The following is a 22,697-nucleotide window of genomic DNA, read 5'->3' on the forward strand; positions in this document are numbered from 1 at the left end:
CATTCCGATGCTGGTCCTCAGATACAGCAGAGGCGTAAGCCTAGTCTTATTCAGGTGACCGATAGCTGCCTCAGATACAGCTGAGGCGTTCTGGTGGCCATTTCGATGCTGGTCCTCAGATGCAGCAAAGGTGGTGGGCATTCTGACCTAAGCCTAGTCTTACGCAGGTGACCGATAGCTGCCTGGTGGTGATCCAATGTTGGTCCTCAGATGCAGCAGAGGATCACAGAAGCCGCCAGCCGTGAGGCTAACAGCGTACAGCTCTAAACCAGGCCTCATTCTCCCTGAGGGCTTTAGTATTATTTCAATAGGTATTTTTGAATTATGTCAGAAACCATTTTAAAAGTTGCCGTGAATGGCTGGATCACGAGGTAAAGGGCCATAATGAGAAACAATTGACCACGTGGGGAGGGTGCTGATGCCATGTCTTCTGGCCTAAGACACGTATGTGAGCAGCTTAGCCCTGACTACACGTATGCAGAGAAACCAGTACCTGACCCTAGTATTCCTGACATAGTGTATGTAAAGGGGAAATGGGAAGAACAGTTGCACAGGAGTAAATATTCAATAGATCATTTACAAAATAGGCATATGGAGAAATATGGGGGTGCGCCCTAGAGTATGCAAGTACGCAGGGAAAAGAAGGTATAGAAAAGGACTCCTTAACGAGGCACGCCCCAAATTAGGGAAAAAGAGAACTATTTTTTTTAAAGTACTGTTTAAAACATACCTTTTATTATTCACACTAAGAAACCGCCTGGCATAGACTGACACAAGTATAACAAGATGGCACAAACCTATACAGAAATAAGTGTGATACATCTTATCTCAGGTAATAGTACCTTGTACACCTGTTTATTAAAGTGTGGTTGTTGTAGAAATGATCTATGCCCACCATCAATGTCTGATATATGACAATATAACAATACAGATCTGACGGCAGAGTATTCGTTATTTGACATATGCATAGCAATTTGTGTTTACAAGTAACAGTTAACACCAAATTGCATATATAAATACCATTGATATCTGTGACTGCAGGGTATTGCCATATGGAAATCACCATGTACAAATATGCAGTCCCGTGCCAGATATACTATGTATTCACCATCTTGCCAGAGATACTATTTATTCACCATCTTGCCAGAGATACTATTTATTCACCATCTTGCCAGAGATACTATGTATTCACCATCTTGCCAGAGATACTATGTATTCACCATCTTGCCAGAGATACTATGTGTTCACCATCTTGCCAGAGATACTATGTGTTCACCATCTTGCCAGATATACTGTGTGTTCACCATCTTGCCAGAGATACTATGTATTCACCATCTTGCCAGATATACTATGTATTCACCATCTTGCCAGAGATACTATGTATTCACCATCTTGCCAGAGATACTATGTATTCACCATCTTGCCAGAGATACTATGTGTTCACCATCTTGCCAGAGATACTATGTATTCACCATCTTGCCAGAGATACTATGTGTTCACCATCTTGCCAGAGATACTATGTGTTCACCATCTTGCCAGAGATACTATGTGTTCACCATCTTGCCAGAGATACTATGTGTTCACCATCTTGCCAGAGATACTATGTGTTCACCATCTTGCCAGAGATACTATGTGTTCACCATCTTGCCAGAGATACTATGTGTTCACCATCTTGCCAGAGATACTATGTGTTCACCATCTTGCCAGAGATACTATGTGTTCACCATCTTGCCAGAGATACTATGTGTTCACCATCTTGCCAGAGATACTATGTGTTCACCATCTTGCCAGAGATACTATGTATTCACCATCTTGCCAGAGATACTGTGTATTCACCATCTTGCCAGAGATACTGTGTATTCACCATCTTGCCAGAGATACTGTGTATTCACCATCTTGCCAGAGATACTATGTATTCACCATCTTGCCAGAGATACTATGTATTCACCATCTTGCCAGAGATACTATGTATTCACCATCTTGCCAGAGATACTATGTATTCACCATCTTGCCAGAGATACTATGTATTCACCATCTTGCCAGAGATACTATGTATTCACCATCTTGGTGATGTACATATTGGTATGTGCAGGTTAGATATCAATATTTGCAGCAAAATATCAACAGTAATAAATGGTGGGGTATAGGCTGCTGACAATGGCTGACAACATAAGAGAGTGGTCATGAAGGGTTAGGCCTCATGTGTGAGAAGCGAAAATATGACACAACATATATAACATAAGTGTGACATAACACATATAGACATTAAAGAGCTGATCACCGTAATCCTATCTATTTATCACAATGGGGTATAATGGTAATTGGAGGTGTCCCTCCATGTTACTAGGGAGAATAATAGTTAAATGATTTCTAGATGTATGTGAGGAGTACGTGCACTTACAGGACAGGTTCTGCTTTTCTACGTCTTACACAGTAGAAGACGAGGAATGAGTTATTAAACCCTCGGACAAGGCGGGCAATGTGGTCATCTGGCCAATTGAGATGTACCTTAAGGAGGCTTATCGGCAATTAAAGGACCAGGAATTTTATTAACCTCTGCTTTTCAATCCCGCAGACAATTATACTACCCTATATAACAGGGTTATTGGTAAAGCCAAATCATCAGGAGTTATAACTAAGCATGAATCTGAATTCCTGAGAGTGGCATACCCCAAAACGCCCACATTTTACCTACTGCCTAAAGCTCATAAGGGATGACCTGAACCTCCAGGCCGGCCCATTGTCTCTGACATGGGGGGGTTATCCGAACAAGCTAGTATCTTTGTTGATACACACTTAAGACAATTTGTCACTACACTACCCTCCTATGCACAGGATACTATGGATGTTCTGAGGAAGATTAACAATATAAAACAGGAGGAAGGACAGACACTGGCCAGTATCGATGTCGAGTCCCTTTACACAAGTATCCATCATCACAAGGGTGTACAAGCAGTGAAATTCTTTCTGAACATGGCAGGTTCTTCAGATTTCCATGACCTCCTCATAGAGCTTCTGGAATCCATCTTACATATAACCTACTTCACCTTCAACAAGAAGAAATATTACCTTCAAGTCAGGAGACAACGATGGGATCAGCGTGCGCTCCCATGTATGCTAACATCTTTTTGGGGTGATGGGAGCGTACATGCACCTTCAATGAGGAAAATCAGGAATTCAGTGCATTGATATCACTCTTTATTAGCTATATCGGTGACATCCTGGTAATTTGGAATGGATCAGAGGAGAGCTTTCATGAATTCATGATGAAGCTCAATGGGAATGATCTCAACTTGAAATTTACTTATGAGACCAGTAAAGAGACTATAGCCTTCTTGGATCTTAAATTGTCAATTGACAGACAAGGTATCCTGATATCAGGCCTCTTTAGAAAACCCACTGCTACTAATAGCTTACTACATCACAATAGCAGCCATTTTCCACCCACGATTCGAAAGGGGAATATTTAAGACTAAAGGCGCACATCCACTAGACGACAGGCAAAAGACTGCGTGATTACGACATTGTAAGCGTGCAGTTGTCTGTCTGTGATGTGCCTATAATGAAAGAGCAGTCATTCATTGAAGGCTCATCAGTCATCTGCAAACATGCTGAACCTGACGCTATTGTCAGGCTGTACGTCATATTTGTACGATGATAGATGTCTAAACGACCAACGATGTTCGAACGATAATCGCTCAATTTAATCGTCTAGTGGATGTGTGCCTTAAGGAGAAACTTCTCCAATGACCAAACATTCAGAACTCAAAGTGACGATCTGACCAAAAGACTACGAAGTAGGGGATCCAGCAACAGGTACATTATAAGAGCATCCATACGGTATCCAACATTGATAGAGATACATTCACTTTCCCCACAAACAAGAGAGAGGATGAGGCACCAGATAAGATCCGGTCTGTTGGCAATCTCTGTCATGATCCATTATGAGCTGCTACAGAAACACTGGAATATACTTATGTTGGATCCTGATCTCCGGCAATGTCTCTGCCCGAAAGTTCAAATCAGTTGGCGCAAGGCAAAAAATGTGAGAGACGTGTGTTCGGAGCCACTTCACAATGGAAGCCAAGAAAAGCCCAGTTATTAGTCTTTCTCGTGTGGGCACTGCAAAGCCTGTCCCAATATCTTCAACATATATCGCACTTAGGGCCTGATTCAGACCCGCTCGCGAGCGCTGAACGCTCGCAAGTGGGTCGATGTTGGCCCAGTGCGCATGCGCACGACGGAGGCGGCTCAGTTTTGCGCATGCGCGAGACCCGGATAGTGACGGGCAAGCCGTCGCTCCGGGTCTCGCTACAAAGGGGGTGTGCTGTCGATGTTGAGTGACAGCATACCCCTTTGGTGGGCGTGCCGGGGGCGTGGCTGCCCAGACGGAGGCGTTCCCATGGGAACGCCTACCGTCTAGGGCCGGCCCCACTGACATCACAAGTGATGTCAGTGGGTTTACGTCTTGCTCTGTAAGAGCAAGAAGTCCACTGGGACTTGCGGCAACGAGACCCTACCACAAGGGTCTCGTCGCAAGTCCGATGGTCGCGATGGTCTTGACCATCGCGTCCATCATCCTGGCCGCTCGCACTAGCTGTGGGTGGTCACACACAGCTATGCGAGCGGCCAGGATGCCGCTCTAAAAATACAATAGGAGGGCACTAATTCAGAGCGAGCGCTCTGAAAGAGCGTCCGGCTCTGAATCAGGCCCTTATTCCTGTATGTGTTTGTGCTGTCTTGTTATAATGGTTTTGGAATATATATTTTTTCTATAATCGTCAGTCTATGCCAGGTGGTTTTCTTAGTGTGATTAATATAAGATATGTTTTAAACAGTACTTATATTATTTTTTTTCTCTTTTCCATTTTTTCCTAATTTGGGGTGTGCCTCTGTAAGGTCCTTTCCTGTACCTTCTTTTCCCTGTATTCCTGACGTAGTGACAGAAGGGCACTGCTTGGTACATCTCCCATGGTTCTCTCTCTGAGGCTGGATACACCTCCCCCTAGCCTGTAAGGAACTGATGGCGTCTTGCCTGCATGTAATGTTTTAACTGTAGGGTAATCTGACAAAGGGTCCTCCTAGTAGGGGAGAGGGGCTGCTGTAACGCTGGGATGCCATGGCCGGCTTACCTGGGCTTATCAGCTATGTCCCTGCCTTCTATTTCTCCATTCTGTGCATATCTTTATCATTTTTATTGTGTTTGTATATTAAGCATTGTGGATCTATTCTCCATAGTAAGCGAGTGCATGTGCCAGAAGTTCCCCAGGGGTCGGATTGTGCTGATGCAGGAAAGTAATTACCTGAATAAAGTAATTTGGGAGAGGGTGGATCAGAGCACACTGGGGGAAGTGAGGGGTCTGGGCCAGAGCGGCAGTGACTGTGTGCTAGAATATCTATTAATCCTCTGTAGACAGATCAGGTATTATTTTATTTATTGACCCCTTGGCCAGGCCGCCTTCATCACACAGCGCAGAAGAGAGACGGCATGTGACCGCTCTATTATAGGTTACGTGGCCCTTTAAGTCACTAGTCATTCCTGATTATCATAGTAATATTATATGATTATATGTTTATATGTGATGCGTGTAGTAATTATTAGCTGGTACAGCAGCAGAAAAGCTATGTGTGCACCAGACCACTTACTGTGTCATACATCAGGTATTGCTGTGGGGGTAGATGTGATTTCCAGCTTTACACAGAGTGAGGTCTAATGAACGTGAGATTGACCTGCAGTGCCTGGGATCACTGGGAGTATAGACTGGGGGGTCAGGAATTGCTGGGCCTGTACAGAGTGGGATGTGGTGGTGACGGGAATGCTGGGCCTGTACAGAGTGGGATGTGGTGGTGACGGGAATGCTGGGCCTGTACAGAGTGGGACGTGGAGGTGACGGGAATGCTGCGCCTGTACAGAGTGGGACGTGGAGGTGACGGGAATGCTGGGCCTGTACAGAGTGGGACGTGGAGGTGACGGGAATGCTGGGCCTGTACAGAGAGGGATGTGGAGGTGACGGGAATGCTGGGCCTGTACAGAGAGGGATGCGGAGGTGACGGGAATGCTGGGCCTGTACAGAGAGGGATGCGGAGGTGACGGGAATGCTGGGCCTGTACAGAGTGGGACGTGGAGGTGACGGGAATGCTGGGCCTGTACAGAGTGGGACGTGGAGGTGACGGGAATGCTGGGCCTGTACAGAGTGGGACGTGGAGGTGACTGGAATGCTGGGCTGTACAGAGTGGGATGCGGAGGTGACGGGAATGCTGGGCCTGTACAGAGTGTGATGCGGAGGTGACGGGAATGCTGGGCCTGTACAGAGTGGGACGTGGAGGTGGCGGGAATGCTGGGCCTGTACAGAGAGGGATGTGGAGGTGACGGGAATGCTGGGCCTGTACAGAGAGGGATGCGGAGGTGACGGGAATGCTGGGCCTGTACAGAGAGGGATGCGGAGGTGACGGGAATGCTGGGCCTGTACAGAGAGGGATGGGGAGGTGACGGGAATGCTGGACCTGTACAGAGTGGGACGTGGAGGTGACGGGAATGCTGGGCCTGTACAGAGTGGGACGTGGAGGTGACGGAATGCTGGGCCTGTACAGAGAGGGAGGCGGAGGTGACGGGAATGCTGGGCCTGTACAGAGTGGTACGCGGAGGTGACGGGAATGCTGGGCCTGTACAGAGAGGGAGGCGGAGGTTACGGGAATGCTGGGCCTCTACAGAGTGGGACGTGGAGGTGACGGGAATGCTGGGCCTGTACAGAGTGGGACGCGGAGGTGACGGAATGCTGGAACTGTACAGAGTGGGACGTGGAGGTGACGGGAATGCTGGGCCTGTACAGAGTGGGACGTGGAGGTGACGGGAATGCTGGGCCTGTACAGAGTGGGAAGCGGAGGTGACAGGAATGCTGGACCTGTACAGAGTGGGACGTGGAGGTGACGGAATGCTGGACCTGTACAGAGTGGGACGTGGAGGTGACGGGAATGCTGGACCTGTACAGAGTGGGACGTGGAGGTGACGGGAATGCTGGACCTGTACAGAGTGGGACGTGGAGGTGACGGGAATGCTGGGCCTGTACAGAGTGGGACGTGGAGGTGACGGGAATGCTGGGCCTGTATAGAGTGGGACGTGGAGGTGACGGGAATGCTGGGCCTGTACAGAGTGGGACGTGGAGGTGACGGGAATGCTGGGCCTGTACAGAGTGGGACGTGGAGGTGACGGGAATGCTGGGCCTGTACAGAGTGGGACGTGGAGGTGACGGGAATGCTGGGCCTGTACAGAGTGGGACGTGGAGGTGACGGAATGCTGGGCCTATACAGAGTGGGACTTGGAAGGGTCGCCGGGCCTATACAGAGTGGGCTGTAGAGGGGCTGAGGTTCCCGGGCCTGTACAGAGTATGCTGTGGAGGGGCTAAGTGGGCTGTGGAAGGGCTAAGATTGCTGGATCTATACAGAGTGGGACATGGAGGTGACTGGAATACTGGGCCTATACAGAGTGGGACTTGGAGGGGTAGTCGTTCCTATCACCAGTTGCCTGTAGAGACTGTGCTGTGAAGGGGCTGAGGTTGCTGGATCTATACAGAGTGGGCTATTAAGGGGCTGAGATTGCCGGGCCTACACAGAGTGGGCTGTGGAGGGGCTGATGTTGCCGGGCCTATACAGAGTTGGCTGTGGAAGCGCTGGGGTTGCTTGGCTTGTACAGAGTGGGGCGTGTAGGGTCATGGGTTGCTTAGCCTATACAGAATGGGAAATGGAGGGATTAAGATTGCTGTGCCTATACAGAATGTGCTGTTGAGGGGCCTGGGTCGCTGTGCATGTACAGAGTGGAACGTGAAAGGCCAGGATTGTTGGACCTATAGAGAGTAGGCTGTGGAGGAACCGGGATTGCTGGACCTATAGAGAGTAGGCTGTGGTGGTTCAGGGGTTGCTGGACCTGTAGAGAGTAGGCTGTGGAGGAACCGGTTTTGCTGGACCTATAGAGAGTAGGCTGTGAAGGAACCACGATTGCTGGACCTATAGAGAATAGGCTGTGGTGGGTCAGGGGTTGCTGGGTCTGTACAGAGTGGAACGACCAGTGGGGACATGGGTTTGGCATCTCGGGGATTGAGCTGCAATGGGAAGTTTCAATGCTTGTTCTGTTTACTAATTGTTCTTCATTCACTTTTGTTTTTCCAGCCTGAGATTTATGGTCACCAGTTGCATAGAGAAGCCCTGGGGTGGGTCAGTAATCCTTGTGCCGTCTGACAGATCTTGAGATTGCTCTGGTGAACCAGACCCAAAGCTTCTACTTCACACAACACATTCCAAGCTGTCCTTTGGGGCATGTACTGGGGGGTGTAACCCCTCCGGGCAGAGTGCTGTATTCCTCTCCATACAGACATGGCAACCTCTGCTGTGACCAAACCAGCATGGAAGCTCCGTGAGTCTCTTCTGCCCTCCATTGTGGTGTAGCCTCTCCCTGTCTGACTACTTTCTGCTCATTTTCTCATTCATCTCCCATAGAAGAGATTGTGGCTCATGCCAGCAGTGTGTCTGCGGTGGCCCTTGGGAAGAGTTCTGGACGTCTCCTGGCCACAGGGGGTGAGGACTGTCACGTCAACCTGTGGTCTGTAAACAAACCGAACTGCATTATGGTGAGAGACAGTTTTCTGTCCCCTCTGTGGCGGTCTCTGTCTGTCCCCTCTGTGGTGGCCTCTGTCTGTCCCTCTCACCACTGTCTCTGTTTCATGCAGAGTCTGACGGGACACAATTCCCCGGTGGAGAGCGTGCGGTTCAGCACCTCTGAGAAGCTGGTCGTGGCCGGCTCACAGTCTGGGTCTTTACGAGTCTGGAACATGGAAGAAGCTAAAAGTAAGTTTCATGTTGTTCTCGCTTTCTGACCCTGGCTTAATGGACGACATTTTGTACGGACCCAGGAACCGGTCGGCACTGTTACAGGGTCACATCCAGGTGATAGCGGCTTTTTTTTCACAAACTGTCTTCGCTAAGCATTCAGTGGCGCATATAAAGAGTTCCACAGCTCAGCTCACGGATAGTGGTAGATTGTTGTTTTTCTCACTTGTTTGGGGTCTAGAGAGTGGACACTTTAAATCTAAAATCCTCAGTGTGTGTGGTACGCAGTCACTTAATTGCTGAAGATAGTGACCGAGGCTGCCGTCCACCAGCCAATGTACCACCGCTCCCTAGAGGACGGTAGACAAGTTAGTAAATCCTCTACGATAAGTTTACTTAAGCCGCTGTTGGACCCCAAACACCAGAGGTGTGTGTCCATTAGTGTATCCTAGGATGGTCTGGTTGCGGGGCTAGCTGGAGCTTATTTTATATTGGCTGGTTCTTCCCTTCGGGGAACATTGTGCACCTGGGTGATGCTGCATTGGATAGGAGCGTTTCAGCATCCGTACTCTCATTGCTCCAGAGAGATGTAAACGTGCTTGTTAAGAAGGTCTTGGGGTCACTTACTTTATCTGGTGGTATCATATTTGGGCTAAAACTGCATAAGATGGTTTCTCAGGCGTACAGGGAAAGTGCTCCCAGCCTTCGCTTATACTCAATCTCTTCCTGGTACAGAAACCAGATGGGTCTCTCTATCCCTAACACCCAGCTCGGAGTGCACAGATCCCAGTCTCTGAGGCCGGGGATAAACAGGACCTGCCAAGGCGAGCTAATGGTGTCTGTGACCATCGTTGTCCTGTATTACACGTATGGGAGGGACTCCATGGCCCTTCTCCACTTTCTGCTTCAGAACCTAAATTCTCAATTTAGAATCTACAGTCCGGTCTGGCAGCAACTCTAAGAGTGATAACAAAGATCATAGGGCTCGATCCAATTAGGTGCGATGTACTCGCGTGTGCGAGTCATCGCGACAGTGGCCGTGCTTGACGACCGACCGGATTCGCCTGAAAGTGCTCGCTCACCCATAGGGCAGCGAGCAAATTCAGGTGAATTCAGTGGCGAGTCGGGCTGCGAAGGGTGCGATGTGCCGGGCCGTTGCCGGCGTTTTAACGCCATTGCCACGGCACATCGCACCTCTCGCACTTAATTGGATCGAGCCTATAGAGTTGAGGATGACTCTTCCGAATACCAGGGGTGACTGTTATTTTCTGTCTGTACGATCTGCTCAAAGCGACTTCCCCATCAGCAGGAAACCACATTTACATCCCACCACCCAATTCAGTAACAATAAGTTGAATTTGAATTATAGTCTCCTTGGGGTAAAGCCAACTAGTTGGCTGGTTGGAGGAAGGTTGGTCAGCAGTATGGTGTATGGCAATAAGTGTATGGTGTATGGCAGTATAGTGTAAGGTGTATGGCAGTATAGTGTATGGCAGTATAGTGTATGGCAGTATAGTGTATGGCAGTATAGTGTATGGCAGTATAGTGTATGGCAGTATAGTGTATGGCAGTATAGTGTATGGCAGTATAGTGTATGGCAGTATAGTGTATGGCAGTATAGTGTATGGCAGTATAGTGTATGCTGTACGGGGTATGGCTGTATGGTGTACGGGGTATGGCTGTATGGTGTACGGGGTATGGCTGTATGGTGTACGGGGTATGGCTGTATGGTGTACGGGGTATGGCTGTATGGTGTACGGGGTATGGCTGTATGGTGTACGGGTTATGGCTGTATGGTGTACGGGGTATGGCTGTATGGTGTATGGGGTATGGCTGTATGGTGTACGGGGTATGGCTGTATAGTGTATGGGGTGTGTAAGGTGTATGGCTGTATGGGAGTATAGTGTAAGGTGTAGGCTGTATGGCAGTATGGTGTATGGCAGTATAATGTAAGGTGTAAGGTGTATGGCAGTATAGTGTAAGGTGTAGGCTGTATGGTAGTATGGGGTATGGCAGTATAGTGTAAGGTGTAAGGCAGTATAATGTAAGGTGTATGGTTTATGGCAGTATAGTGTAAGGTGTATGGCTGTTTGGCAGTATAGTGTAAGGTGTATGGCAGTGTGGTGTATGGCAGTGTGGTGTAAGGTGTATGGCAGTATAGTGTAAGGTGTAGGCTGTATGGTAGTATGGCTGTATGGGGTATGGCTGTATGGCAGTATAGTGTAAGGTGTAGGCTGTATGGCAGTATGGTGTATGGTTTATGGCTGTATGGTGTATGACAGTATAATGTAAGGTGTATGGTTTATGGCTGTATGGTGTAAGGTGTATGGCAGTATAATGTAAGGTGTATGGTTTATGGCAGTATAATGTAAGGTGTAAGGTGTATGGCAGTATTGTGTATGGCTGTATGGCAGTATTGTGTATGGTGTATGGCTATGTGGCAGTATAGTGTAAGGTGAATGGCTGTATGGTGTATGGCTGTATGGTGTATGGCTGTATGGCAGTATAGTGTAAGGTGTATGGCTGTATGGTGTAAGTTGTATGGTGTATGGCAGTAAGGTGTATGGCTGTATGGTGTAAGGTGTATGTGTGTGCAGGAGAGCCCTCTGTGTGTCTGGGGACCGGCTGTGTGTGTGGCAGCAGGAGAGTGTGACTGGTGACCGGCTGTGTGTGTGTGGCAGCAGGAGAGCCCTCTGTGTGTCTGGTGACCGGCTGTGTGTGTGGCAGCAGGAGAGTGTGACTGGTGACCGGCTGTGTGTGTGTGGCAGCAGGAGAGCCCTCTGTGTGTCTGGTGACCGGCTGTATGTGGCAGCAGGAGAGCCCTCTATGTGTCTAGTGACCGGCTGTGTCTGTGGCAGCAGGAGAGCCCTCTGTGTGTCTGGTGACCGGCTGTGTGTGCGGCAGCAGGAGAGCCCTCTGTGTGTCTGGTGACCGGCTGTGTGTGTGTGGCAGCAGGAGAGGCCTCTGTGTGTCTGGGGACCGGCTGTGTGTGTGGCAGCAGGAGAGGCCTCTGTGTGTCTGGGGACCGGCTGTGTGAGGCAGCAGGAGAGGCCTCTGTGTGTCTGGTGACCGGCTGTGTGTGGCAGCAGGAGAGGCGTCTGTGTGTCTGGTGACCGGCTGTGTGTGTGGCAGCAGGAGAGCTCTCTGTGTGTCTGGTGACCGGCTGTGTGTGCGGCAGCAGGAGAGCCCTCTGTGTGTCTGGTGACCGGCTGTGTGTGTGTGGCAGCAGGAGAGGCCTCTGTGTGTCTGGGGACCGGCTGTGTGTGTGGCAGCAGGAGAGGCCTCTGTGTGTCTGGTGACCGGCTGTGTGTGTGGTAGCAGGAGAGGCCTCTGTGTGTCTGGGGACCGGCTGTGTGTGCGGCAGCAGGAGAGCCCTCTGTGTGTCTGGTGACCGGCTGTGTATATGGCAGCAGGAGAGCCCTCTGTGTGTCTGGTGACCGGCTGTGTGTATGGCAGCAGGAGAGCCCTCTGTGTGTCTGGTGACCGGCTGTGTGTGTGTGGCAGCAGGAGAGCCCTCTGTGTGTCTGGTGACCGGCTGTGTGTGTGGTAGCAGGAGAGGCCTCTGTGTGTCTGGTGACCGGCTGTGTGTGTGGCAGCAGGAGAGCCCTCTGTGTGTCTGGTGACCGGCTGTGTGTGGCAGCAGGAGAGCCCTCTGTGTGTCTGGTGACCGGCTGTGTGTGTGGCAGCAGGAGAGCCCTCTGTGTGTCTGGGGACCGGCTGTGTGTGCGGCAGCAGGAGAGCCCTCTGTGTGTCTGGCGACCGGCTGTGTGTGTGGCAGCAGGAGAGCCCTGTGTGTGTCTGGGGACCGGCTGTGTGTGTGGCAGCAGGAGAGCCCTCTGTGTGTCTGGTGACCGGCTGTGTGTAGCAGCAGGAGAGCCCTCTGTGTGTCTGGTGACCGGCTGTGTGTGTGGTAGCAGGAGAGCCCTCTGTGTGTCTGGTGACCGGCTGTGTGTGTGGTAGCAGGAGAGCCCTCTGTGTGTCTGGTGACCGGCTGTGTGTGTAGCAGCAGGAGAGCCCTCTGTGTGTCTGGTGACCGGCTGTGTGTGTGGTAGCAGGAGAGCCCTCTGTGTGTCTGGTGACCGGCTGTGTGTGTGGTAGCAGGAGAGCCCTCTGTGTGTCTGGGGACCGGCTGTGTGTGTGGCAGCAGGAGAGGCCTCTGTGTGTCTGGGGACCGGCTGTGTGTGTGTGGCAGCAGGAGAGGCCTCTGTGTGTCTGGGGACCGGCTGTGTGTGTGGCAGCAGGAGAGGCCTCTGTGTGTCTGGTGACCGGCTGTGTGTGTGGCAGCAGGAGAGCCCTCTGTGTGTCTGGTGACCGGCTGTGTGTGTGGCAGCAGGAGAGGCCTCTGTGTGTCTGGTGACCGGCTGTGTGTGTGGCAGCAGGAGAGGCCTCTGTGTGTCTGGTGACCGGCTGTGTGTGTGGCAGCAGGAGAGCCCTCTGTGTGTCTGGTGACCGGCTGTGTGTGTGGCAGCAGGAGAGCCCTCTGTGTGTCTGGTGACCGGCTGTGTGTGTGGCAGCAGGAGAGCCCTCTGTGTGTATGGTGACCGGCTGTGTGTGTGGCAGCAGAAGAGGCCTCTGTGTGTCTGGTGACCGGCTGTGTGTGTGGCAGCAGGAGAGCCCTCTGTGTGTCTGGTGACCGGCTGTGTGCGGCAGCAGCAGGAGAGGCCTCTGTGTGTCTGGGGACCGGCTCTGTGTGTGGCAGCAGGAGAGTGTGACTGGTGACCGGCTGTGTGTGTGTGGCAGCAGGAGAGCCCTCTGTGTGTCTGGTGACCGGCTGTGTGTGTGGCAGCAGGAGAGCCCTCTGTGTGTCTGGTGACCGGCTGTGTGTGTGGCAGCAGGAGAGCCCTCTGTGTGTCTGGTGACCGGCTGTGTGTGTGGCAGCAGGAGAGCCCTCTGTGTGTCTGGTGACCGGCTGTGTGTGTGGCAGCAGAAGAGGCCTCTGTGTGTCTGGTGACCGGCTGTGTGTGTGGCAGCAGGAGAGCCCTCTGTGTGTCTGGTGACCGGCTGTGTGTGGGGCAGCAGGAGAGGCCTCTGTGTGTCTGGTGACCGGCTGTGTGTGTGGCAGCAGGAGAGCCCTCTGTGTGTCTGGTGACCGGCTGTGTGTGTGGCAGCAGGAGAGGCCTCTGTGTGTCTGGGGACCGGCTCTGTGTGTGGCAGCAGGAGAGTGTGACTGGTGACCGGCTGTGTGTGTGTGGCAGCAGGAGAGCCCTCTGTGTGTCTGGTGACCGGCTGTGTGTGTGGCAGCAGGAGAGCCCTCTGTGTGTCTGGTGACCGGCTGTGTGTGTGGCAGCAGAAGAGGCCTCTGTGTGTCTGGTGACCGGCTGTGTGTGTGGCAGCAGGAGAGCCCTCTGTGTGTCTGGTGACCGGCTGTGTGCGGAAGCAGCAGGAGAGGCCTCTGTGTGTCTGGGGACCGGCTGTGTGTGTGGCAGCAGGAGAGTGTGACTGGTGATCGGCTGTGTGTGTGTGGCAGCAGGAGAGCCCTCTGTGTGTCTGGTGACCAGCTGTATGTGGCAGCAGGAGAGCCCTCTATGTGTCTAGTGACCGGCTGTGTCTGTGGCAGCAGGAGAGCCCTCTGTGTGTCTGGTGACCGGCTGTGTGTGTGGCAGCAGGAGAGCCCTCTGTGTGTCTGGTGACCGGCTGTGTGTGCGGCAGCAGGAGAGGCCTCTGTGTGTCTGGTGACCGGCTGTGTGTGTGGCAGCAGGAGAGGCCTCTGTGTGTCTGGGGACCGGCTGTGTTTGTGTGGCAACAGGAGAGCCCTCTGTGTGTCTGGGGACCGGCTGTGTGTGTGGTAGCAGGAGAGCCCTCTGTGTGTCTGGTGAGCGGCTGTGTGTGGCAGCAGGAGAGGCCTCTGTGTGTCTGGTGACCGGCTGTGTGTGTGGTAGAAGGAGAGGCCTCTGTGTGTCTGATGACCGGCTGTGTGTGTGGTAGAAGGAGAGGCCTCTGTGTGTCTGGTGACCGGCTGTGTGTGTGGCAGCAGGAGAGGCCTCTGTGTGTCTGGTGACCGGCTGTGTGTGTGGCAGCAGGAGAGCCCTCTGTGTGTCTGGTGACCGGCTGTGTGTGGCAGCAGGAGAGCCCTCTGTGTGTCTGGTGACCGGCTGTGTGTGTGGCAGCAGGAGAGGCCTCTGTGTGACTGGGGACTGGCTGTGTGTGTGGCAGCAGGAGAGGCCTCCGTGTGTCTGGTGATCTCTGTGTGTCTGGTGACCAGCTGTGTATGTAGCAGCAGGAGAGACCTCTGTGTGTCTGGTGACCGGCTGTGTGTGTGGCAGCAGGAGAGCCCTCTGTGTGTCTGGTGACCGGCTGTGTCTGTGGCAGCAGGAGCGCCCTCTGTGTGCCTGGTGATCGCTGTGTGTGAGGCAGCAGGAGAGCTCTCTGTGTGTCTTGTGACCGGCTGTGTGTGTGGCAGCAGGAGAGGCCTCTGTGTGTCTGGGGACCGGCTGTGTGTGGCAGCAGGAGAGGCCTCTGAGTGTCTGGTGACCGGCTGTGTGTGTGGTAGAAGGAGAGGCCTCTGTGTGTCTGGTGACCGGCTGTGTGTGTGGCAGCAGGAGAGCCCTCTGTGTGTCTGGTGACCGGCTGTGTGTGTGGCAGTAGGAGAGCCCTCTGTGTGTCTGGTGATCGCTGTGTGTGAGGCAGCATGAGAGCCCTCTGTGTGTCTGGTGACCGGCTGTATGTGTGGCAGCAGGAGAGGCCTCTGTGTGTCTGGTGACCGGCTGTGTGTGGCAGCAGGAGAGGCCTCTGTGTGTCTGGTGACCGGCTGTGTGTGTGGCAGCAGGAGAGGCCTCTGTGTGTCTGGTGATCGCTGTGTGTGAGGCAGCAGGAGAGGCCTCTGTGTGTCTGGTGATCGGCTGTGTGTGTGGTAGCAGGAGAGCCCTCTGTGTGTCTGGTGACCGGCTGTGTGTGTGGTAGCAGGAGAGCCCTCTGTGTGTCTGGGGACCGGCTGTGTGTGTGGCAGCAGGAGAGCCCTCTGTGTGTCTGGTGACCGGCTGTGTGTGTGGCAGCAGGAGATCCCTCTGTGTGTCTGGGGACCGGCTGTGTGTGTGGCAGCAGGAGAGGCCTCTGTGTGTCTGGTGACCGGCTGTGTGTGTGGCAGCAGGAGATCCCTCTGTGTGTCTGGTGACCGGCTGTGTGTGTGGCAGCAGGAGATCCCTCTGTGTGTCTGGTGACCGGCTGTGTGTGTGGCAGCAGGAGAGCCCCTTGTGTGTCTGGTGACCGGCTGTGTGTGTGGCAGCAGGAGAGGCCTCTGTGTGTCTGGTGACCGGCTGTGTGTGTGGCAGCAGGAGATCCCTCTGTGTGTCTGGTGACCGGCTGTGTGTGTGGCAGCAGGAGAGCCCTCTGTGTGTCTGGTGACCGGCTGTGTGTGTGGCAGCAGGAGAGGCCTCTGTGTGTCTGGTGACCGGCTGTGTGTGTGGCAGCAGGAGAGGCCTCTGTGTGTCTGGTGACCGGCTGTGTGTGTGGCAGCAGGAGAGGCCTCTGTGTATCTGGTGACCGGCTGTGTTTGTGTGGCAGCAGGAGAGCCCTCTGTGTGTCTTGTGACAGGCTGTGTGTGTGGCAGCAGGAGAGGCCTCTGTGTGTCTGGGGACCGGCTGTGTGTGGCAGCAGGAGAGGCCTCTGAGTGTCTGGTGACCGGCTGTGTGTGTGGTAGAAGGAGAGGCCTCTGTGTGTCTGGTGACCGGCTGTGTGTGTGGCAGCAGGAGAGGCCTCTGTGTGTCTGGTGACCGGCTGTGTGTGTGGCAGCAGGAGAGGCCTCTGTGTGTCTGGTGATCGCTGTGTGTGTGGCAGCAGGAGAGACCTCTGTGTGTCTGGTGACCGGCTGTATGTGTGGCAGCAGGAGAGGCCTCTGTGTGTCTGGTGACCGGCTGTATGTGTGGCAGCAGGAGAGGCCTCTGTGTGTCTGGTGACCGGCTGTGTGTGGCAGCAGGAGAGCCCTCTGTGTGTCTGGTGACCGGCTGTGTGTGTGGCAGCAGGAGAGCCCTCTGTGTGTCTGGTGACCGGCTGTGTGTGTGGCAGCAGGAGAGCCCTCTGTGTGTCTGGTGACCGGCTGTGTGTGTGTGTGGCAGCAGGAGAGCCCTCTGTGTGTCTGGTGACCGGCTGTGTGTGGCAGCAGGAGAGGCCTCTGTGTGTCTGGTGACTGGCTGTGTGTGTGGCAGCAGGAGAGCCCTCTGTGTGTCTGGTGACCGGCTGTGTGTGTGGTAGCAGGAGAGCCCTCTGTGTGTCTGGTGACCGGCTGTGTGTGTGGCAGCAGGAGAGCCCTCTGTGTGTCTGGTGACCGGCTGTGTGTGGCAGCAGGAGAGGCCTCTGTGTGTCTGGGGACCGGCTGTGTGTGTGGCAGCAGGAGAGCCCTCTGTGTGTCTGGTGACCGGCTGTGTGTGTGGCAGCAGGAGAGCCCTCTCTGTGTCTGGTGACCGGCTGTGTGTGGCAGCAGGAGAGCCCTCTGTGTGTCTGGTGACCGGCTGTGTGTGGCAGCAGGAGAGGCCTCTGTGTGTCTGGGGACCGGCTGTGTGTGTGGCAGCAGGAGAGCCCTCTGTGTGTCTGGTGACCGGCTGTGTGTGTGGCAGCAGGAGAGGCCTCTGTGTGTCTGGTGACTGGCTGTGTGTGTGGCAGCAGGAGAGCCCTCTGTGTGTCTGGGGACCGGCTGTGTGTGTGGCAGCAGGAGAACCCTCTGTGTGTCTGGTGACCGGCTGTGTGAGGCAGCAGGAGAGGCCTCTGTGTGTCTGGTGACCGGCTGTGTGTGTGGCAGCAGGAGAGCTCTCTGTGTGTCTGGTGACCGGCTGTGTGTGTGGCAGCAGGAGAGCCCTCTGTGTGTCTGGTGACCGGCTGTGTGTGTGGCAGCAGGAGAGCCCTCTGTGTGTCTGGTGACCGGCTGTGTGAGGCAGCAGGAGAGCCCTCTGTGTGTCTGGTGACCGGCTGTGTGTGTGGCAGCAGGAGAGCTCTCTGTGTGTCTGGTGACCGGCTGTGTGTGTGGCAGCAGGAGAGCTCTCTGTGTGTCTGGTGACCGGCTGTGTGTGTGGCAGCAGGAGAGCCCTCTGTGTGTCTGGTGACTGGCTGTGTGTGTGGCAGCAGGAGAGCCCTCTGTGTGTCTGGTGACTGGCTGTGTGTGTGGCAGCAGGAGAGGCCTCTGTGTGTCTGGTGACCGGCTGTGTGTGTGGCAGCAGGAGAGGCCTCTGTGTGTCTGGTGACCGGCTGTGTGTGTGGTAGCAGGAGAGCCCTCTGTGTGTCTGGTGACCGGCTGTGTGTGTGGCAGCAGGAGAGCCCTCTGTGTGTCTGGTGACCGGCTGTGTGTGGCAGCAGGAGAGGCCTCTGTGTGTCTGGGGACCGGCTGTGTGTGTGGCAGCAGGAGAGCCCTCTGTGTGTCTGGTGACCGTCTGTGTGTGTGGCAGCAGGAAAGCTCTCTGTGTGTCTGGTGACCGGCTGTGTGTGTGGCAGCAGGAGAGCCCTCTGTGTGTCTGGTGACCGGCTGTGTGTGTGGCAGCAGGAGAGCCCTCTGTGTGTCTGGTGACCGGCTGTGTGTGTGGTAGCAGGAGAGGCCTCTGTGTGTCTGGGGACCGGCTGTGTGTGCGGCAGCAGGAGAGCCCTCTGTGTGTCTGGTGACTGGCTGTGTATATGGCAGCAGGAGAGCCCTCTGTGTGTCTGGTGACCGGCTGTGTGTGTGGCAGCAGGAGAGCCCTCTGTGTGTCTGGTGACCGGCTGTGTGTGTGGCAGCAGGAGAGGCCTCTGTGTGTCTGGGGACCGGCTGTGTGTGTGGCAGCAGGAGAGCCCTCTGTGTGTCTGGTGACCGGCTGTGTGTGTGGCAGCAGGAGAGGCCTCTGTGTGTCTGGTGACCGGCTGTGTGTGTGGCAGCAGGAGAGCCCTCTGTGTGTCTGGTGATCGGCTGTGTGTGTGGCAGCAGGAGAGCCCTCTGTGTGTCTGGTGACCGGCTGTGTGTGTGGCAGCAGGAGAGGCCTCTGTGTGTCTGGTGACCGGCTGTGTGTGTGGCAGCAGGAGAGCCCTCTGTGTGTCTGGTGACCGGCTGTGTGTGTGGCAGCAGGAGAGGCCTCTGTGTGTCTGGTGATCGGCTGTGTGTGTGGCAGCAGGAGAGCCCTCTGTGTGTCTGGTGATCGGCTGTGTGTGTGGCAGCAGGAGAGCCCTCTGTGTGTCTGGTGACCGGCTGTGTGTGTGGCAGCAGGAGAGCCCTCTGTGTGTCTGGTGATCGGCTGTGTGTGTGGCAGCAGGAGAGCCCTCTGTGTGTCTGGTGATCGGCTGTGTGTGTGGCAGCAGGAGAGCCCTCTGTGTGTCTGGTGACCGGCTGTGTGTGTGGCAGCAGGAGAGACCTCTGTGTGTCTGGTGACCGGCTGTGTGTGTGGCAGCAGGAGAGTCCTCTGTGTGTCTGGTGACCGGCTGTATGTGGCAGCAGGAGAGCCCTCTGTGTGTCTGGTGACCGGCTGTGTGTGTGGCAGCAGGAGAGCCCTCTGTGTGTCTGGTGACCGGCTGTGTGTCTAATACACTGTAATGTGCTATATGTGATAGTGCTGGGCTCCTCTATACTGTCCTGTCACATATATACCTGTGTTACCATACATCTCTCCTCCCCCTAATACACTGTAATGTGCTATATGTGATAGTGCTGGGCTCCTCTATACTGTCCTGTCACATATATACCTGTGTTACCATACATCTCTCCTCCCCCTAATACACTGTAATGTGCTATATGTGATAGTGCTGGGCTCCTCTATACTGTCCTGTCACATATATACCTGTGTTACCATACAGCTCTCCTCCCTCTAATACACTGTAATGTGCTATATGTGATAGTGCTGAGCTCCTCTATACTGTCCTGTCACATATATACCTGTGTTACCATACATCTCTCCTCCCCCTAATACACTGTAATGTGCTATATGTGATAGTGCTGGGCTCCTCTATACTGTCCTGTCACATATAGACCTGTGTTACCATACATCTCTCCTCCCTCTAATACACTGTAATGTACTATATGTGATAGTGCTGGGCTCCTCTATACTGTCCTGTCACATATATACCTGTGTTACCATACAGCTCTCCTCCCTCTAATACACTGTAATGTGCTATATGTGATAGTGCTGGGCTCCTCTATACTGTCCTGTCACATATATACCTGTGTTACCATACATCTCCCCTCCCCCTAATACACTGTAATCTGCTATATGTGATAGTGCTGGGCTCCTCTATACTGTCCTGTCACATATACACCTGTGTTACCATACATCTCTCCTCCTCTAATACACTGTAATGTGCTATATGTGATAGTGCTGGGCTCCTCTATACTGTCCTGTCACATATAGACCTGCTACCATACAGCTCTCCTCCCCCTAATACACTGTAATGTGCTATATGTGATAGTGCTGGGCTGCTCTATACTGTCCTGTCACATATACACCTGTGTTACCATACATCTCTCCTCCCTCTAATACACTGTAATGTGCTATATGTGATAGTGCTGGGCTCCTCTATACTGTCCTGTCACATATATACCTGTGTTACCATACATCTCTCCTCCCCTAATACACTGTAATGTGCTATATGTGATAGTGCTGGGCTCCTCTATACTGTCCTGTCACATATAGACCTGTGTTACCATACATCTCTCCTCCCTCTAATACACTGTAATGTGCTATATGTGATAGTGCTGGGCTCCTCTATACTGTCCTGTCACATATACACCTGTGTTACCATACATATCTCCTCCCTCTAATACACTGTAATGTGCTATATGTGATAGTGCTGGGCTCCTCTATACTGTCCTGTCACATATATACCTGTGTTACCATACATCTCTCCTCCCTCTAATACACTGTAATGTGCTATATGTGATAGTGCTGGGCTCCTCTATACTGTCCTGTCACATGTATACCTGTGTTACCATACAGCTCTCCTCCCTCTAATACACTGTAATGTGCTATATGTGATAGTGCTGGGCTTCTCTATACTGTCCTGTCACATATAGACCTGTTACCATACATCTCTCCTCCCTCTAATACACTGTAATGTGCTATATGTGATAGTGCTGGGCTCCTCTATACTGTCCTGTCACATATATACCTGTGTTACCATACATCTCTCCTCCCTCTAATACACTGTAATGTGCTATATGTGATAGTGCTGGGCTCCTCTATACTGTCCTGTCACATATATACCTGTGTTACCATACATCTCTCCTCCCTCTAATACACTGTAATGTGCTATATGTGATAGTGCTGGGCTCCTCTATACTGTCCTGTCACATATATACCTGTGTTACCATACATCTCTCCTCCCTCTAATACACTGTAATGTGCTATATGTGATAGTGCTGGGCTCCTCTATACTGTCCTGTCACATATATACCTGTGTTACCATACATCTCTCCTCCCTCTAATACACTGTAATGTGCTATATGTGATAGTGCTGGGCTCCTCTATACTGTCCTGTCACATATATACCTGTGTTACCATACATCCCTCCTCTCTCTAATACACTGTAATGTGCTATATGTGATAGTGCTGGGCTCCTCTATACTGTCCTGTCACATATACACCTGTGTTACCATACAGCTCTCCTCCCCCTAATACACTGTAATGTGCTATATGTGATAGTGCTGGGCTCCTCTATACTGTCCTGTCACATATATACCTGTGTTACCATACATCTCTCCTCCCCCTAATACACTGTAATGTGCTATATGTGATAGTGCTGGGCTCCTCTATACTGTCCTGTCACATATATACCTGTTACCATACATCTCTCCTCCCCCTAATACACTGTAATGTGCTATATGTGATAGTGCTGGGCTCCTCTATACTGTCCTGTCACATATATACCTGTTACCATACATCTCTCCTCCCCCTAATACACTGTAATGTGCTATATGTGATAGTGCTGGGCTCCTCTATACTGTTCTGTCACATATATACCTGTGTTACCATACATCTCTCCTCCCTCTAATACACTGTTAATGTGCTATATGTGATAGTGCTGGGCTCCTCTATACTGTCCTGTCACATATATACCTGTGTTACCATACAGCTCTCCTCCCTCTAATACACTGTAATGTGCTATATGTGATAGTGCTGGGCTTCTCTATACTGTCCTGTCACATATATACCTGTGTTACCATACAGCTCTCCTCCCTCTAATACACTGTAATGTGCTATATGTGATAGTGCTGGGCTCCTCTATACTGTCCTGTCACATATATACCTGTGTTACCATACAGCTCTCCTCCCTCTAATACACTGTAATGTGCTATATGTGATAGTGCTGGGCTCCTCTATACTGTCCTGTCACATATATACCTGTGTTACCATACAGCCCTCCTCCCCCTAATACACTGTAATGTGCTATATGTGATAGTGCTGGGCTCCTCTATACTGTCCTGTCACATATATACCTGTGTTACCATACATCTCTCCTCCCTCTAATACACTGTAATGTGCTATATGTGATAGTGCTGGGCTCCTCTATACTGTCCTGTCACATATAGACCTGTGTTACCATACATCTCTCCTCCCTCTAATACACTGTAATGTGCTATATGTGATAGTGCTGGGCTCCTCTATACTGTCCTGTCACATATATACCTGTGTTACCATACATCTCTCCTCCCTCTAATACACTGTAATGTACTATATGTGATAGTGCTGGGCTCCTCTATACTGTCCTGTCACATATAGACCTGTGTTACCATACATCTCTCCTTCCCCTAATACACTGTAATGTGCTATATGTGATAGTGCTGGGCTGCTCTATACTGTCCTGTCACATATAGACCTGTGTTACCATACATCTCTCCTCCCTCTAATACACTGTAATGTGCTATATGTGATAGTGCTGGGCTCCTCTATACTGTCCTGTCACATATACACCTGTGTTACCATACATCTCTCCTCCCT

The 22,697-nt window shown here is 52.4% G+C and overlaps 1 protein-coding gene across 1 annotated transcript in view; it reads left to right on the forward strand.

Moving 5' to 3' along the window:
• Nucleotides 1–22,697, forward strand: part of KATNB1 (katanin regulatory subunit B1) — a 65,509-nt gene that overhangs the window by 7,390 nt on the left and 35,422 nt on the right. Inside the window, exons 2-4 of the mRNA XM_088458425.1 lie at nucleotides 8,164–8,407; nucleotides 8,491–8,621; nucleotides 8,721–8,838. Coding sequence (XP_088314551.1) covers nucleotides 8,368–8,407; nucleotides 8,491–8,621; nucleotides 8,721–8,838 — 289 coding nt within the window. The 5' untranslated portion in view covers nucleotides 8,164–8,367. The remainder of the gene's footprint in view (nucleotides 1–8,163; nucleotides 8,408–8,490; nucleotides 8,622–8,720; nucleotides 8,839–22,697) is intronic.

The sequence above is a fragment of the Taudactylus pleione genome, unplaced genomic scaffold, assembly GCF_031769625.1.
Source record: "Taudactylus pleione unplaced genomic scaffold, aTauple2 ptg000832l, whole genome shotgun sequence".
Classification (NCBI taxonomy): domain Eukaryota; kingdom Metazoa; phylum Chordata; class Amphibia; order Anura; family Myobatrachidae; genus Taudactylus; species Taudactylus pleione.